Source organism: Budorcas taxicolor, chromosome 3 (assembly GCF_023091745.1).
Source record: "Budorcas taxicolor isolate Tak-1 chromosome 3, Takin1.1, whole genome shotgun sequence".
Taxonomy (NCBI): Eukaryota; Metazoa; Chordata; class Mammalia; order Artiodactyla; family Bovidae; genus Budorcas; species Budorcas taxicolor.
In genome coordinates, this window is record NC_068912.1 from 118,610,345 (window position 1) to 118,628,962 (window position 18,618).

Here is an 18,618-nt window from a genome sequence, read left to right on the forward strand (position 1 = left end):
AGCCCACCAGGCTCCTCTGTCCATGGGATTTGCCAGGCAAGAGTACTGGAGTGGGGTGCCATTTTTGAGCAAACTCAGGCTGGTGTGCTGCAGTTAATGGGGTTGCAAAGAGTTGGACACGACTTAGCGACTGAAAAGCACCTCCTAGAACCGCATTGGATGATGGCCCCTCCCAGTCCACCATTGTCGGGAAGCTCTTGTGCAGTGACAAGATCCCAGCAAGACCAGGAGCCACCGAAAGCTCCCGGCTCTCTGGTGAAAAGATGCACCTTGTCCACCGCGTCCACGTCTCACTCCAGCCCTTAGTTCAGCGATTTCTCCAGGGAGAGACTGTAAACTGGACCCCAGGGGCGCTCTCTGCCCCTGGGTCGCTCAGTGCTTCTGTGTCTTTTCAATGGTCAGGCTCAGCAGATGCATGATTTAAGAGGAAGTACGAAGTGAGCTCACACTGATATTCCAGCAAATCTAGCAAGACACGCTCTCACTTCTTTCATCGTATATTTGTGTCTCTCTTCTTTTAGGCTGGAAATCTTGGCTCCCAAAGATGTAAACATAATACCTTGCTTTAACTTACAGTTTCAGAATGACAGCAGCAATCCCGTTACTAGGAACATGAACACCGAAAACAAATTCAGACTTGATGCGCTTCTTTCCTCTCCGCTTTGCAGTGTGCCCCTCCAGGGATGCGTGCAGTCAAATCACAGCATTTAAAGTGATCTTTAATTATTCCTGCCTGCTTCGGTAAGCCACCAAGATGACACAAAATTAGGTACATCTGTCTGATTTTGCTTTTGACTTTTTAGGGATTTCTACTTTTCCTCATTTTGCTTCAATTTTTAAATAATTATGCGGAACACTTACATGGTTCCAAAGTCAAATCTACAAAACAAGGTTTATGCAGAGGAGACTGGCTTCTGTCCCAGAGTCCTATGCTGTCTTCTCTCTTTACATTCTTTTTAGGCCACTGTTGCTCTTTCCAGGGTTGTTTTTAAATTGAAATTTGGTATATACATTCCACGTGAAAAAAAAAAGTCAGAGTGTGAGTTAGTTGTTGATTTGATCTTAAAGGCATTTCTAAATGTGTGGCAAAGGCCCGCGTTATCTCACATTACCAGTGAGTGCTGTCAAGAAAACAAGGCCCCCTGGGGAGAGCCCTGGTGTTTGTCTTCCACACCCCAGTCCAGAGTGGGGGTGTCTCGGGGTTCTTTGGCAGAGGACATGGCCCACGCTGTGGCTGGTTTATGTGGGAAACAACTTATTAGGGACTATCACATAATTGCAGCGGGGCTGATGACAGACTCTAGGTAGAGTGTTTTGGACTGACTTGCAAACTGCAGTGCAGAAGTGGAGCCCTTAACTCACTACATCAGGAAAACTGGTTCCAGAACCAGGCTGGAACCAGGGAGCGACTGCCACCGCCATCTCTGCCAGCCCCCCGGGCTGCTGGGTTCCGCACCAGAAAAGTGACGCCTTCCTTCCCCTCTAGATGTGACCAGTCACTGCATTACCAGGAGCAATCAAACACCTCTACCCTGGACTCACCAAGGACGGGGCAGGCAGGGCCGCGGCCCTCTTCCCTCTCACACCCCATAAGATGACATCTTGCAGACCAGGGCTGCCAAAGGCCGAGCGAGGTCATTTGCAGCCTTTCATCCCCTGCGATTCAGGAAGGAATGGTAGAACAGGGATGCAAAGGAGAGTGAGCACCTACCTGTCCCCCATGCCCACCAGGTACAGTGGGAACCATGCTTGTAAGCCTTGCTGTGCTAAGCCTGGAAGCTCCCCTGGAGGAGGAAATGGCACCCCACTCCAGGACCCACTCCAGGATTCTTGCCTAGAGAATCCCATGGACAGAGGAGCCTGGCGGGGTGCCGTCCACAGGGTCACAAAGAATCGGACACGACTTAGCGACTTAGCAAGCAAGTGTGTGAGGCAAGGGCGCCAGTGTCAGAATGAGGGCCTGTCCTGTGCCCTCCTGAGCGACGTTTCAAGGGGAAATTTTTAAAGCGGATTTTCCTACAGGAGAATCATACCTGTACGCAACAGTTTTACTTGGACATCAGTTGTCAGCCCCTCACAAGCCCACTCCACCTACTGCGGCAGCTGAGCTACATGACCGGCTCTCAGACCCCAACCTTCCCCAAGCGCAATGAGACAGACAGCCCGCTGGAGCAGGCTACCAGGCCGACTCCTCTGCTCCTTAGACCGCGGGGTTCAAGGGCAGGCGGAAGGCGGAGGGATGTCTCTGGACTTATTTACGCTGGGCGGAAGCGGTGCTCTGGTTGCTGGCTCCGCACACTGAGTGACACAGAGGAGGTTAAGAGCAGCAAGTTCTTAATGTCTCCGGAAGGGAAGGCGAACGTCCGTCCTTAGGGGAGCCAAGCCTCGGGGAGGCTGGGGCCCTTCGAGGCCAGATCACTCCCTGGGCCTTTCTCGCCCTCTCTTTAAGCTTTTATTTTAGACCTTTTAAAAAAGAGACAAGGAAAGCGCTGCTCTGGATAATGTGAGGGCTATGGCAGAGCTGGAGAACGGGGCGGGCGGTCAGGCGGGGCGGACGGGGCGCGGCGACTCCCAGGACGCTGCAGTCCTAGGACCTTGCGGCCCGCGGGCCCGCCTGGGAGAAGCTGCAAGCCCACAGAGCGGGGACGCGGCCGCGTTGTGCTGGGCCTGGCTCCGCTGCTCTGCCCCGCAATCGCTGGCTCTGGGGGCCGCCCTGAGCCGCCCGGCCGCAAGCGCAGCCCTCGCCTTCGGGTTTCCTAACGCGGGGGTCGCGGCCCGCCTAGGAGCAGCCGAGGCCGAGCTCCCCCGGCCCCGAGTGCAACTCCAATAAAAGGGCCCAGCGCGCCCTTGATCACGCGGCTTGCCTGACAGCCCGCTCAGGCCCGGGCCTAATTGAGCCCGGCTCACCTGGGAATAGGTTCAAAGGCATCCAGGCCGTAAACCACCTCCAGGCCCCGAGCCAGAGCGGCCTGGCGAACAAAGAGTCCCCGAACCACTTCAAACGCGCCCGCGCTCGGCGTCCAGATGGCGCGGGGCCGCCGGCCCCCCGCCCGAGGTCGCCCGCCGAAGCCCGGCCGGGCCCCGCGCCGCGGCCGTTCGGGCTGCCCGCAGGCGCCCAGCGTAGGGGAGGCCGGGCGCCTCCCCAGACCGCCCTCCGTCCCCGGCCGATTCGCAGAGAGGGAGCGCCGGGGCGGGGGCCCGGGCCCGCGGCCTAGCCTGCGCCTTCGCCGGGCTCTCGTACCCCGGGCTGGGCCAGGCAGGTGGGCTCTGTGGGCCCCGGGGGCTCCCGCGGAGGCGCGCGCTGGTGCTGAGATTTTAACGCACTTGGACCGGCTGCGAAGGGCGTCGGGGGCCGGGGCTCCTCAGCAAGTTGGGGTGAGACACCCCCCGCCCCCCATATAACAGCTGGGCGCGCTTCCAAGGATCCCCGCGGCGCGGCCGTAGGTAGCCGCGTCTCCGAGGGCACCCGAGTGTCAGGCCGCCCGCGGACGGGGCCACTGGTCCCGCACGTCCCCCTCCCCTGGCCGAACGTGCGGGCCACCTCGCCGACTCTCTGTGCGCCCGGGGACAGGCAAGGCTCACACTGGCCCGGGCGTCCCCGGGGGCTCCCCGCCGCGTCCTCACCTCCTGGGAGCGCGTCTAGGGTAGGACTTGCCTCCCGCACCCCTCGCGCCGCGGGAGAGACCCCGCAGCCCGGCGGGGCCCGATCTCCAGTTAAGGAGCAGACAAAGCGGGATCGGCTGAGCCCGCGGCACGGCCGGAGAGCGGTCAGAGCCCGGGGCGGAGGCGCGGGCGGCGCGCGCGAGGGCCGGGCAGTCCCGGGTGCCCGCCGCGGCCGGGGCCGAAGGGGGAGGCAAAACTGAAAGCGCCGCGCCGGGGGGCGGGGGCGGCCGGCGGAGGCCCCAGAACTCGTCCTGCCCCCGGTCGCGGCGACCAATCAGCGCGCCGCCCTCGCTACTGACAACTATTTAGCAACCCAGCCCGGCTAGGGTTTCCAAAAAAGTTAGAATAACTTCCTCTCCCGGAGACCTCGGTTTTGCACAAGCCGGCCTTGAAATCAGAGCCTTTCGAGCAACTCGGGGAGCGTGTGCTCGGCGACCGCGGGCTTGGCCAGCGGCGCGCGCTCTGCGCCCGGCGCCCCCAGCCCCTCGCGCGCCGGGCGGGCGCCATGGAGGAGGGCTCCAGCTCGCCCGTGTCCCCCGTGGACAGCCTGGGTACCAGTGAGGAGGAGCTCGAGCGGCAGCCCAAGCGCTTCGGCCGGAAACGGCGCTACAGCAAGAAGTCTAGCGAAGATGGCAGCCCGACCCCCGGCAAGCGCGGCAAGAAGGGCAGCCCGAGCGCGCAGTCCTTCGAGGAGCTGCAGAGCCAGCGCATCCTGGCCAACGTGCGCGAGCGCCAGCGCACCCAGTCGCTCAACGAGGCCTTCGCCGCGCTGCGCAAGATCATCCCCACGCTGCCCTCGGACAAGCTCAGCAAGATCCAGACGCTCAAGCTGGCCGCCAGGTACATAGACTTCCTCTACCAGGTCCTGCAGAGCGACGAGATGGACAATAAGATGACCAGCTGCAGCTACGTGGCCCATGAGCGCCTCAGCTACGCCTTCTCCGTGTGGCGCATGGAGGGCGCGTGGTCCATGTCCGCCTCCCACTAGCGCCGCGCCACCCACGTCCGGACCGGCGCGCCAGGGTAGGTGCTGCGCGTGCGGTGGGCGCAGGCCCGCGGGCCGCGGCTGCGACGATGGGGTGCGCCTTTCCGTCCTGGCCAGAGATGGGGGTCGGACGGGGAGGCTGCCAGGTCCCAGGGGCATCCCTGTGGTTTGGGGCAAGCTCCCAGGCAGGGTATCGGTCGGGAACGGGCGGACTGGTGACAGTCGTCATTTTCCATCCTTGGTGCTGTGGGAGTGGTGGGTAAAGGTCTGTGGTTGACCGTCGGGGAGTGGACATCAGAACTGCCTGGAGCCGGCCGGGGGCAAAGGGCTGAGGACGAGTTGTTCTTTGCGTTTCTCGGAGCGGAGGCCGCCCGCGAAGTTGCCGGGCCTGACGGTGGCTTCGCCCGGTTCCCGGGGAGAGGCAGGGCGCTTTCGTCGTGCGGACACCCAGTTCTCCTTGGCTGCTCGTGCAGGTACCCCGGCCCGCGCCTCGGGGACCCGGCCGTCGACGCCCTGGCTGCCAGGGTGGGCGCAGAGGTACGGACCGGCGGCGCCTCGGTTGGCCTGGGGAAGGCGGGAGGACCCTGCCCCGCGCGGGCGGCGCCGGGGCCAGTGCAGCCCGGGAGCCGAGGACCGTCCGCATCGGAAAGGCGGAGGACAGGGTCGAGGCGGAAGCGCGGGGCAGACATCGCCGCGGGGAACCCCGGCTGCTCGCAGGCAGGTGGAGTAGTAGACCCGGAGCTGGCGTGCTCTGGCCCCAGCTTTGGCCCTCGAGAGTCTGGGCGGGGGCCGAGCGTTCGGTCCGAAGGGTCCAGGCTGGGAAACAGGTTTGCGGGGGCAAAGGGAGGCGAGGCGGTGCAGCGGGGTTCTGCGCGGGAGCGGGCCAAGGAGTGCAGCCGTCGGAGCCCGGCGAGTCCCCGCTTTCTCTAGGGGAGCGCTCGGGGCGTCCCGTGCCGGCCCCCTTTCACCGGACACTTCGGGAGATCCTCAGACCGGAGATGCTGTTCTGTCCCTTCCAGAAGGCTCTGTGACCGTGGCTCTCTCTCGGACGATGGAAGGAAGAGCTCACGATTTTTGGTGGGGAGAGGGCCCAGTTAAAAATCCTCCCTCCTTGGTCTGTTGGACTTTCTCGCTCATCTTGCAGTGTTTTTCTTCGCGTCTCCACTGCCCACAGAAGGAGTTTAGATTAATCGCGGGCGTGCAGCCGCCCACTCTCCCAAGCATACCCCCTTCTTTCCTACGTGCTATGTAATATCTGCACGTTTTTGCTGTGGGGAGGAATGGCTCCTCTAGCACAGGTGGGTTTTATTTCTTCTTTTTTCCTAGTTTTTATTTCTGTGCCACTGAACATTCACTTTTGAAATAGGCCTCTAAGATAATAATCATTTTATAGGCTTTTTTTTTTTTTTAAGAATTTTTAGTAGAGAGTCACTTATGGGGATCTTCTCCGATCTCTGTCGAAAGCAGATGGAAAATGTCTCAATCACATATTTTCCCAGGAAAGAAAGTTTGGATTGGCGAGTACTAAAATGCTACAGTGGGATAATACATTAATTCTGGTTTTTGCTGCCTAAATTATGAGCGTCCATTAGTTAATTCCATTTACCCTTTCCACCATGCATAGTTTATAGCACATCTGAAATAAGAACAAACAGATGAGGAAGGTCATCTTTTTAAAATGTACACATATATAGCCTTGTTTAAGGAAAATGTCAACACAATTATCATTAAGGCTTCCCTCCAGAAAATTATTGAAAGCAAAAGCAAGAGGTATTACCTTAATGCAAGAATTTCTTAGGATCATTTAAAATTCACTTAAAAAGAATTGCATTCCTGAAACTTATCAGACATAGATCACAATTAAACAATATATACAGTAAAAAGGTATTAATTGTAATGAATAAATGAAAAGCGTTGAAGAGTTTACTTGGGGGAAAAATCTGCAAAATGTAAGAGAGAAACACATTTAGCTGGAGAGCAAATGATCTTTGTGGGACCCACTATTTACTTTCATATACTTGAGTGTAACTGACCAGGTCTGATAAAGCAGTTTCCTTAGTAGACAGATGCCCACTGTGTACAGGATGAGAAGGAAAATGTGAAAATTGCTGACACGCGGATGATTCTGGACTTGCCGTGTTTTTACTATCAGGCGTGTTTAACCCGTTAGTCTGTATGAGAGTGAATACAGGCATAATTGGTTTGATTTCCTCCAAATTTTGCTACGTAGGTTATGTTAATGTTAAAACATAGGCGTATGTATTAGTAAAGAATTTCTAGACCTTCCTATCAGTGGTGTGCGGTTTTAGTATCTGTTGAGATGCATGAGAAAGTCTGTTTAGATGAGCAGCAATGCTATTAAATGCCGAAACTGTCCCTTAGTACAAAGAGACACAGGAAATGTTGGAGTTTGGCTGGTGCTAACGTTTATCCTGACCTTCTTCTTTGGCCTGGTATTTAAAAATGCAAATACACAATAAATCAGGTGTCTTTGGACAGTCATCTGCGTTCATCTAAGCAGAAAATCTCTAAAGGAGTTTTCCGTTTTCTCAATGAATGCCTGAGTCCCAGTGCATGGTCAGAGGCACCTGGCTGAGGTGGCTACTTGCCGGACATTTTTCCTGTTCCCTGCTTTGTGGATAAAGAAGACATCTCTCTAACTTCAGCCCTATGTGCGGGTTTCCCACAGGTCCCTTCTCCCAACATACTAGCTTTGTTTCCCTGAGAACTTTTAGTTACTTTGGAGAACAGAGGGTGACCCTCTAACCGTCCAATACATGTAAGCCTTTTCCTCTCTGCAGAAAACTGACTTCTTGGAGGTACCTGTCAACAGCTACACTTGGAATGCTAGCTGGTCTCTAAAGAAAATGAATTGCCTATGGAAAATGGAAATGCAGAATCCTAATTGACCTTTAGCTTGGTCATGGGAAGAAGTAGAATGAATGACCCAGCTACTTGAAATGTAAGCAACGTTTTGTTATAAAACACCCATTGGAAAGATCTGATGTAGGGGCTGACCTCCCTTTCTGGATATTGTTCCCTTAAATGTCTGTAGCTACTCTTTCCATCTTGCAGGAAGCAGGTCTCGCTGCCCATCTGGCCAGAGTGGGGGCTGGAAGTGTGGGACTTTGAGAGTGGCTGTTTGAGGTCATTTGAAATGTAGTACTTTATTGAGGTTTTCTGAGGGCTGTACTCTTTTCAGACAAGTCTCGAGCCTGAAAGAATTGAGTTTTCATGCTCGCTGCTTCTCTATATTTTGGACAGACGGCAGAGATGCCAGATCCCTTTCGCCTGGCAGAAAGATCATAACGTAAACTCTTTCTGAGCGGAGTACTATAACTCATAACTGCAGTTTAAATCTGGGCTTTAAAAAAACAAATATTTTAATAAGCCAATTTTAAAGGCTGAACTTTTATGACAGTTTTTAAGCTTAGTATTTATATTAATCTATTCTCACTGGTGTCTTTAAAAACCCTGTGAATGTATGCTGGAATGTCTGTTTATGTTTGTGTCTTGTCCTGGGAAAGGATAAATGTGCCGCAAAAAGCAAACCAAAAACAAAGCCTTCTGCGAGAAAGAGTTCATGGATGAGGCAGTGAAATTCAAGGAAGAGATGACTAAGTTAGCGTAGCCAAGATGCAGAGAGAGCCATAAAGTAGACACGGAATCGAAGGGAGACGGACGTGGATGCGTCAAAAGTAAAGCCAGGATGGAACAGCAAACGGGGAAACCGCTTAACACCATATTTTACATGGTCACCTGAGTCCACATATGTGATAAAACTGTATAGAATGAAATATGCACACGCGTGTGCATGTGCACACACACACGCATGGGTGCATATGGAACTGGGGAAATCTATGTAAGATCTGGAGAGGGTATCAGTGTGAGCCTCCTGACTGCGGTATTGCATATAGGTTTTTGAGATGTTACCACTGGGGGAAAGGAAATGAAGAATGTAAAAGAATCTCTGTGTATTATTTCCTACAACGTCATGTGAATCTAACATTGTCTCAAAATAAAAAGTTTGAAAGAAAAGATATTCCAGGGGACTTCCCTGGAAGTCCAGTGGTTAACACTTTGCCTTCCAATGCAGGGGCGGGGGGTTGGTGGTGTAGGTTCCAACTCTGGTCCGGGAGTTAAGATTCCCATGTGCTTCATGGTCAAACACCAAGTGTAACAACAGAAGCAATATTGTAACAAGTTCAATTAAGACTATAAAAAATGCCCCACATGAAAGCACTTTAAAACAAAAGAAAAGATATTCCACAAGAATTTTAAAAGTTTCATTCAAGTGAGCAAATTATATAAGGAAGGATTATGCCCATCTCAGAGTAATAAGCCAAAAATATGCTTTGAGAAAAAATACACTTTTTTCCTGAAGTCATTTGCGTTTCCGCACTTTTCAGAATATAAGGGGACTGCTCGTATTTTCAACACGTAACTGTTTAAAAGTGGTTCCTTATCATTCAGAAACAAAGAGTAACATCATAGAAATCTGAAGGAGAAATACCAATCAATATATTTATTGCTATGCTAATCAAGAATATATTTTTCAGAGGAATTTCAGGAAATATAGAAACTGACACATTTCCTTGAAAGATACTGTCTGAAACTGACAACATTTGCTTGTAAGATACTGTCTGCATTGACTTACATTTCTCTCTCACACACACAACTGTTCTAAAGCCAATGATTTATCAAAATGATTCATCCAAGAAGTGGAGAGATTGAAATTTTAGTATTTGGAGTCATACACAGTTGAGAGGTGGAGAGAGAGAGAGAGAGAAACAGAGAGACCCAGAGAGACAGACGGAGAAAGAGAAAGACAGACAGGTATCAAATCCTAAACTCAGTCATGTTTGTTTTACATTAGGATTTGTTTGTTGTTAATAGGGACGTTATTTTGTGTGTAGGTTCAGTAGTAAGTATTTGAATGCAATTTAGTTATATTAAATGAGCTTTAATTTAATGTTTGTTTTGGAGTGAGACACGGTGACATTAACACTATGATTTTCATGCTGATGTCAACTAAGGCACGGTGGGATTTTTCTTCCGTGATTGCTAGCAGTTGTCACGCTAAGAGCAGACTCAAATCAGAAATTGCAAAAGTCAACAGGTAACTTTATTCCGACACAAGAGAAATGTTTCATGGTTAGTTGAAAAGAGAGTCATTTTGAATCAAAACAATGTCTTTCGTGCTTTGAATATCTGTATTATTTTATCCACAGCTCTCTTGTTCAGAATAATATGATCCTGTGATTATGTGTAAGAAGGGACCTGACTGGGAGGGTTGAGGCATGGTGTGTCTGTGGAGGCTGTTAGTTATTGCTCAATTTCTTCCCATCGTTTTGTTTTCCTGTTATTTGATCAGGGAAAGACTAAGATGACCCAGCTTCTCATGACAGCTCCCGTGGAATGGTCATTTCACTTTTCCCATCCTAAGAGCAGTGCCTCTTAAAACTGGGCACGTCTCTCCTTTCTTTAGACCAGAATTTCCCGTCGGTTGAATGAAGGGCGGGGTTGAATCCAACGAGCTTTAAGTTATCAAATTCGGTTATTCTGAAAAATACTCCTTTCTTTTTAGCTTTTATTCAGACTTGAAAATAGCCACCTGCATGTTTGGGGTGGGGGGAATGGTCAACTGAGTTGTCTGACATTAAATTCCTTTTTCTTGCTGTTTATGATGGAAAGTTTGCCTTTGGTTTTCTGGACATGCAGATCTGGCGTGTGACTGGCAGGAAAGATTTGGGCAAAGACTGTAATTCGTATTAACCCTTTGATGGTGGCCAAACATCCAACCCCAACCCCGGGGGCTGAGGTTTCTGGTCACAGCCAGAGCCTCTCTGGAGAGTCAGGCAGAGCAACTCAGAAGGCAACCTGAGGGTGGGCGTTTAGCCCTGTGCTTGGAGAAGGGAGGCGTGGGGAGCCTTTTTCCGACTCCCCGTGGAGAACAGATGCCCTGGCTTTTGTTGTTCTGCAGTCTTCTGTGGCTGTACAAATGAGATGTCACACTGGCCTTTCTATTACTTTCTCTCTGAGAGTCTCCCTCTCCTTAGAGAGTCAGGAGACGTTTGCCTGCTCCAGAGACAAGTGAGGGCTTCTTGAGGGACGGCTTGTAAGATAAACAAACTCCCTGAAAGAAAACACAGGCCCGTGGTTTACCGTCTCTGACTCGGCTGCCGCGGTGGGTTTCTTTGTGTGTTCCGCTTTGATTTAACATCCTGGAAGTCAGAACGCGAGCAGGCAGCGTGCTCTTTCAATCAAGGAGACCCAGAAATGGACGTTGAGCTGCTATTTCCCTTCATTAATCTCAGTCCCTTAAGTAGATTCGTTTGCAGGGAGTGCGGTGGGATCAGAAGTCAAAAGCCGTTTGCTTTGTTTGACTTCCTGGCCCCGTGGGTGCAGAAGTGCCTGCTCCCTGCTGGTGTGCTTTTCAGATCTCGGACGCTCAAGTCCATGGAGGAAGAACAAGGCGAGCTCGCCTGCAGCGTTAGCAGGATCGATCCTCACTGGGTCACTTCCGGAGGGCCGGGCACATTGAAAGCCCTGTTCTTGAGACCAGCTCGACCAATACACAGGTGCTTATTGTTTCTTTGGGAAATGCCTGCCTCACTGCAAATTGGAGAGGAAAGGAGGGGGGAGGAGTCTTTATTTTCTGTCTCAAGTTGAGCATCAGCACGTCTCTGTTCACATGCATCTGTGCGTGCTAAGTCGCTTCAGTCGTGTCTGACTCGGCAGCTCAGTGGACTGTGGCGCCAGGCTCCTCTGTCCATGGGATTCTCCAGGCAGGGATACTGCACTGGGTTGCCATGCCCTTCTCCAGGGGATCTTCCCAACCCAGGGATGGAGCCACTCTGGTCACATAATTGGATTCAATTGACAAATAATGTCTTCCCTGAAGATTAATTTTCCTGAATTTAAATCTTTCCAAACTGCATGCTATACGCGGGGGCCTAAACTGTTCGAAGTCTTCAGGTTACACACAGCCAAATGGCTGCCCTCTTTCACGGTATCTGTGTGCAGGTGGAACCTGAGATAGACTTGGTCCTTTGTGCTTTTTTTTTTTTTGGTCTCGTGAGTGTTTCTTCTTCAGCTCCTACCCCTCCCCGACCCCCACAACCCCACACCCTTTCTTGTGGTTATTCTTTAGCTGAACTCTATCACGATTATTGACTGGAGTCCACATAAGGTTCTATATCATAGTAGGTGATACAGGAGGAGCGCCAAGGCCATCATCACGTCCCCACAGTATCACGCTCGGGCACAGGGAATAAGCGCGCGTCTCAGGTTCTCCGAGTTGAGCAGTCCCGGGTGTTCTGGAAGTCCAGTGGGCTCAGCCGTAGATGTGCAGTCAGATCCGCTCCCCCGCCCCCACCCCACACGCCCCTGTGCTTGGCGACTCCTTCTCCTTAGTGACCATTGCTAACGTTTTCTAGGAAAATTGCTTCACTGATACTGGAAGTCCCCCAGTGGATATCTGTACCCCAGGAAGCGTGGTATGTCCTGTTTTGTTGATTTCTCTTGTGTAAAATGACCTGCTTCAGCCGGCCAGAACTGCATGGACCACATGGTGATGCCACCAGCGGGAGCGTCCGGGGCTGGGATTCCATAGAGCCCGTGTCAGAACTGCACAAGATCTCCACGTACCTCCCTCTCGTGTCAAGAGTCCACACAGTCAGGTATCTAAGGGCAGAATTAAGTCAAGGCTGTTTTGCTGGATGTTAAATTATTGCCAGTTCCAGAGGTCTCTTTAAAACAATTTTTTGAGGCTAGAGATTCTCTTTTAATTAGACAGTAAGCAAAAAGCAGGGACTATGATATATTTATCCGCTCATTTCAAAGATTGCTATTATCTACACCCACTTCTGTTTTATTACATCGGACAACTGTCTTTGAGTGATTCAGTGTTTGTCTGCATCTCCAGTGATGCTGTAAACACGGATCAGTCACTCAAAGCTTTATAATATGACAAAGGTAACTTTTTCCGGAGTGGCAAAATAAAAGAAAAAGTGAAGGTATGAACAGGAAAAGTGGTGTGTGGAGAACTTCACACGAAAATAAGGCAATCGAGGGGATTGAGCCCCCTTGGTAAGGAAACAGAAGCTGGACCTCCCCCTGCTGGTCCCTGCAGACCCATCGCCCGCCCTCCCCCTCCCCAGGCTCCCTCAGGAACCTAGAAAAGAGTAGTTTATCAGAGCCACACCCTCCTGGTCTTCCCAGAAGGTGGCACTTTGTAAAATCCGGTAGGGCCTCCTCAACCCGGCTGGGATGACACACCGGGCCAGAGGTTGTGGGGCCTCTAAAAGAAGACCTGAAGAGCCTTCACCTGCCATGTGCCCCCAGGGCTCAGCATCACCCCAGACGGCATCAGAGGCGTCCCAGAGGTGGCCCCTGACTGCAGGACCCTGCCCCCATCCCCGGGTGCCTCTGGTGCCCGAGAAAGCAGAGGTCCCTGAGAGCTCTGTGGCCAGGGTGGTCCCTCCGCCTAGGGGTGGGGACCCCAGGTGGCGGTCTCCACAATGCGGATCTCCACAGTGCTCAGCTGGACTGGACGGGTCTTGGACCTGCTCCTGCTCCACCCTCAGGTCACGCGGACGGATGCCTGAGCGTGAGCCCAGCGTGGCTCGGTCTTTGCCAAGGGTAACGGGAGGCAGCGGGAGCTCAGCTTCTATTTCCTTCTCCTGGGGTTCCAGCCCCTCTGTCAATTTCACTTCCAAGCTCCCCCTATCTAAAGACACTTGCCCACCTCCGAGGGTTGCAGGGGAAACAGACAAGCCTGGCTTTGCCGAGAGAAGCCGAGTATCCGTCTCGTGAAGTGTCCTTCTGCTGGAGTGGCTAAGCTCCTAACGGTGATAAAGTGTTACTTGCACGGACGACAGAGCTCACCCTCCTGGCTTGTCCTCAGCAGTGTGTCAATGTGCAGATTCTATGAAGCACGCTCTTAGACAATCTGCTTGTGTTGTGTACTTTTTGAAAGTTGCAGCGAGTGTCATTCAGTGTTAATTACATAATTTCACTTTTTCTAACCAGAAAGAGGCGAAGGGGGCGTGAGGACACAGAGGGCAAAGCTGGTGTGTCTCCATCACGCGCTGAGCTCTCTTCTGCTTCGCTTCATGGGGTGGAGTGGCTCATGAATTCTGAGGGTTTTAAATGTCCGTGACTGTATGTGGTCACCTTGTCTCTCCACAATGCATTTTGCTCTTCAGTGAAAATACTGTTTCCGGACTAAACCGTCTGTAATTCTTTCCCTTAGAAAGAACTCCTCTGACATGGTCTTTTTCTATTTGGGGAGACTATAATTAGAAAGCAAAGGCTTTGCTCTTGTGGGAGCAGGTTAGGTCTCCGAGTGAATCTGTTGGGGGAAGCCCGCTGTCTTGTGTCTAAGGGAGGGAGGGTCTGAGTAGGACTTCCCCGGATGTGACCAGGCAGTGGGCACCGCTTTCCTGCTCTCAGCCCTACACTTCTGGGCTGAGGCATGTCAGAACCTCACTGGAATTCAGTCTTCTTGTGTCTAAAAAAGCGGAGTAAGGTGCAGATAGCTCTGTGGTTATCAACATTCCAAGAGCCAGTAGGACCCAGCCATTTCCTCCTGGGTGTATACACCAAAGAATTGAAAGCAGGTGTTCAGACCGAAGTGTTCACTAGTGTCCATAGCAGTACTGCGTACAGCGGCCAGGGGTGGAAGCGATACAGACGTCCACCAGCTGAGGGGGGTCAGTGTGCTGTGCCCTGTCTGACGAGTGGAGTATTACTTGGCCGAGGGAATGGTGCTCTGACTCAGGCTATTCATACAACACGGGCGGGGCTTGAAAACATTTTATGCTGAGTTAAAGAACTCAGACACAAAAGACCGGAAAGTGTGTGACTCCATTTGTATGAAATATCCGGGATAAGCAAAAGCCGATTCGTGGTTGCCGGGGACCAGGGCTGGGTGGGGGCGGACTGGGATGGGACCGCTTCATGGGTGTGGGATTGCTGTTTGGGGTGATGGAAAAGGTCTGGAACTTGATCGTGGTGATGTTTGCACAACTGAGTGAAATTCTATTGGATTGTATACTTTAAAATGGTTGAAATGATAAATTGTATATTATGTGTATTTTAGCACCAAAAAAACCCCGTATGAGTCAGACCATGGGCCTCTCTGGTGACCAGTAGGCCTCGAGGGTGGAGGTGGGTTAGACCGTCCGCTTTCGTCCACTTTCTCGAGATGTTATCTGCTGGTCCACGTGGTTCAGGCCTTATCAGAGGCTTCTCATCTTGTCGGCTTGTGCAGCCTAAAAGCGTTTTCCTTTCGAAATCTGTCTCTTACATCTTCATCAGAAAAGTTCCTCAAACAACTCTGACAGCACACTTGGCAGCCTGTCGATCGTGCCTCTCGAAGCCTCTGCTTGGGGGCCGGGCACTGGGGTGGGGGTGGCAGGGGGCAGGGGAGTGAGTGGCCCCAGGGTTCTGCCCTGCTGGCTGGCGACCAATGGACCAGAGCAGAAGCATCTTCCACACCCGTGCGAGTGGCTGGCCCGGGATCCCTGGAGCCCATTGCATCCAACACTGGGCTCCCCAAAGCCCAGGGCCCACCCACTCATCAGACCATTTCAGTCCAGTTCTCAGGCTCAAATGGGACGGATTCTGTGGCCTCCCTGACGTGGCGATTCCTGAGAAGGGGGCCTCAGGCCCTGAGCTGCTCTTGTGAATGAATCCCTTTCTTTCTCCAGAGTTGCCTTTCGCAGGGCCGGGACCCTGGCCCAGTGCAGAGTGGACGTGTGACCAGCCTCTTGGGGGCTGCCCACAGAGAGAGGGGCAAGGGGAGGAGGGGGGGTGGGACATCGTTCAGGGCCAGCTGGGGGTCGTCTCTCCTTCCCTTGTGGATGCGTGCTCTCTGTCCCCCCTGGAGTGTTGCCCTGGCGTCCATGGGCTGTGGCGCCCAGAGGGGTGGGGCGAGACCCTGGTTCAATTGCTCTGAGCAGAGGCGCTCGGACAGCAGACCAGTGTCCCCGGGCACAGCAGTGCCGGGCTGCTGACGGGCATGGTGCCCTCATGAATGTGTTCACCCCTCACCTGCTTCCTGGCCACCGCCCCGGGGACCCGCCAAGAGGGCTGGAGGGTGTGTGCTCACCTGGGGCTTCCTCTGCTGGGGTTTGGGTCCGTTTCTAAAGACACCACCGCCTTCATGGTGTTGCCCAGTCCGCACGTTGACTTGCTTGCAGAAACCCCACAGGTGGGGCTGGGCTCACGGGCTGTTTGGAGAATCCAGACGAGAGGGCCCAGGAGAGCTGGAAGCTGAGGGAGAAGACTCTTCCCAGGAGGAGTGCAAGCAGAGATGCTGCTGCTGTTCCCCTCTTCCTGGTCCCCTACACCCTCCCCCAAAAAAGAAAGCCACCAGGAGGGGAAGAAGGGAGGCAGATTCCCCTGAGCTGCTCCGCGAGGACTCATGTGGAGACACAAGGCCGCCTGCCGGCTCCCCGAGCTAAGTGGTTTGGTTCCCTGACCAGAACCGGGGGGCCCCCCACAAGCCAGACACATCCAGGGACCCCGATGCCTCCATGCGGTGCGTTTTCTCCCACAGGTGCGAGCGCAGACCCCGAATGCGGAGGGCGTGAGCTTTGATTCACGAGGGCACCGAGCACACGTGCGGTCCAGCGCTGCGGTGCCCGGGGACGCTGCTCTGCCGTCCCGCCACCTCTGCCCTGAGCGACAGGCTCACCGTGTTCCCCTGTGGGCCACTCTGTGGACGCCGGGCCAACACTCCAGGGAGGGCACTATCCAGGGTTGGAGGTGGTGGGTCTCCATCCTTCCTCCAGCTAGGTTCAGAAATATCAGTTCAGTTCAGTCGCTCAGTCGTGTCCAACTCTTTGCGACCCCGTGGACCGCAGCGTGCCAGGACTCCCTGTCCGTCACCAACTCCTGGAGCTCACCCAAACCCATGTCCATCTCGTGGATGATCCCATCGAGTCAGAAATATCAGGTTGGCCAAAACATTCATTTGGGTTTTCCCACAAGATGTTACAGAAAAACCTGAATGAAATTTTTGGCTAGCCCTGTACCATCAGGGGGATGGGAACTAAGCTGGCACCCTTGGATACTCACACGCGGGGAGCACCGTCTAGCCACCTTGTTCTCTCACTGTGCCCAGAGCTGGTCAGGTGTCACCCAACCTCTCCATGAAAACGTCTGCCACCAAATCAGGCCTCCCGGTGAATCCGGGCGGACACGGTGAATGCAGTTTGTCCCATCAAGGTCTGCAGTTCTGTTTGGCAGGAATCACTGACATGCGTGCCCCCTCCCACCCCGGGGTGCACCCACCCCAGAGTCTGACAGGGGACACGGAGGGGGCTGAAGGCGCTGCTGATGGAGCCTTCACAGCGTGGCTCCTGCGTTTAGAGTTTCATCTGGGAACAGCAAACAAGTCACAGAGAAAAAGTCTAAAAAATTAAACTTCCAAGCACCAAAGAACTAGGATATCCAGAGTTTTGAAAGGAACTGGGAAGTATTTACAGTCTGTTTCATAAGGAATCAATATTCTTAGCAAGACAAAGAATGCTTAAAGGTCCATAAGAGAAAAGATAGTTAGCCAGCAGAAAATAAGGGCAAAATATATGAATTTATAAAAGAGGAAATTCACTTGGCCAGGACACATAAAAAAGTGTTGAGCCGCAACAGTAGCCAAGAAACTCAAAATAAAATAAGAGGACATGATTTTATATTAAAGTGGATTTTCCGCTTTTTACACATCTTATAATATATTTTATGCATTATATCAGTTCAGTTCAGTCGCTCAGTCGTGTCCAACTCTTTGCGACCCCATGAATCGCAGCACGCCAGGCCTCCCTGTCCATCACCAACTCCCGGAGTTCACTCAGACTCACGTCCATCGTGTCAGTGATGCCATCCAGCCATCTCATCCTCTGTCATCCCCTTTTCCTCCTGCCCCCAATCCCTCCCAGCATCAGAGTCTTTTCCACTGAGTCAACTCTTCGCATGAGGTGGCCAAAGTACTGGAGTTTCAGCTTTAGCATCATTCCCTCCAAAGAAATCCCAGGGTTGATCTCCTTCAGAATGGACTGGTTGGATCTCCTTGCAGTCCAAGGGACTCTCAAGAGTCTTCTCCAACACCACAGTTCAAAAGCATCCATTCTTCGGCGCTCAGCCTTCTTCACAGTCCAACTCTCACATCCGTACATGACCACAGGAAAAACCATAGCCTTGACTAAACAGACCTTAGTCGGCAAAGTAATTTATCTGCTTTTGAATATACTGTCTAGGTTTGTCATAACTTTTCTTCCAAGGAGTAAGCATCTTTTAATTTCATGGCTGCAGTCACCATCTGCAGTGATTTTGGAGCCAAAAAAATAAAGTCTGACACTGTTTCCACTGTTTCCCCGTCTATTTCCCATGAAGTGATGGGACCAGATGCCATGATCTTCGTTTTCTGAATGTTCAGCTTTAAGCCAACTTCTTCACTCTCCTCTTTCACTTTCATCAAGAGGCTCTTTAGCTCCTCTTCACTTTCTGCCATAAGGGTGGTGTCATCTGCATATCTGCGGTGATTGATATTTCTCCTGGAAATCTTGATTCCAGCTTGTGTTTCTTCCAGCCCAGCGTTTCTCATGATGTACTCTGCATAGAAGTTAAATAAGCAGGGTGACAATATACAGCCTTGACGTGCTCCTTTTCCTATTTGGAACCAGTCTGTTGTTCCATGTCCAGTTCTGACTGTTGCTTCCTGACCTGCATACAGATTTCTCAAGAGGCAGGTCAGGTGGTCTGGTATTCCCATCTCTTTCAGAATTTTCCACAGTTGATTGTGATCCACACAGTCAAAGGCTTTGGCATAGTCAATAAAGCAGAAATAGATGTTTTTGTGGAACTCTCTTGCTTTTTCAATGATCCAGCGGATGTTGGCAATTTGATCTCTGGTTCCTCGCCTTATTTATTATTATTTATTTATTATATAATAATACATATAATAT

At 52.2% G+C, this 18,618-nt stretch overlaps 1 protein-coding gene across 1 annotated transcript in view; it reads left to right on the plus strand.

Moving 5' to 3' along the window:
* The first annotated feature begins 4,168 nt into the window (after positions 1-4,168).
* The window catches only part of TWIST2 (twist family bHLH transcription factor 2), a 53,412-nt gene continuing 38,962 nt past the window's right edge, over positions 4,169-18,618 (plus strand). Inside the window, exon 1 of the mRNA XM_052637947.1 lies at positions 4,169-4,686. Within this exon, the coding sequence (XP_052493907.1) occupies positions 4,169-4,651 (483 nt within the window). The 3' untranslated portion in view covers positions 4,652-4,686. The remainder of the gene's footprint in view (positions 4,687-18,618) is intronic.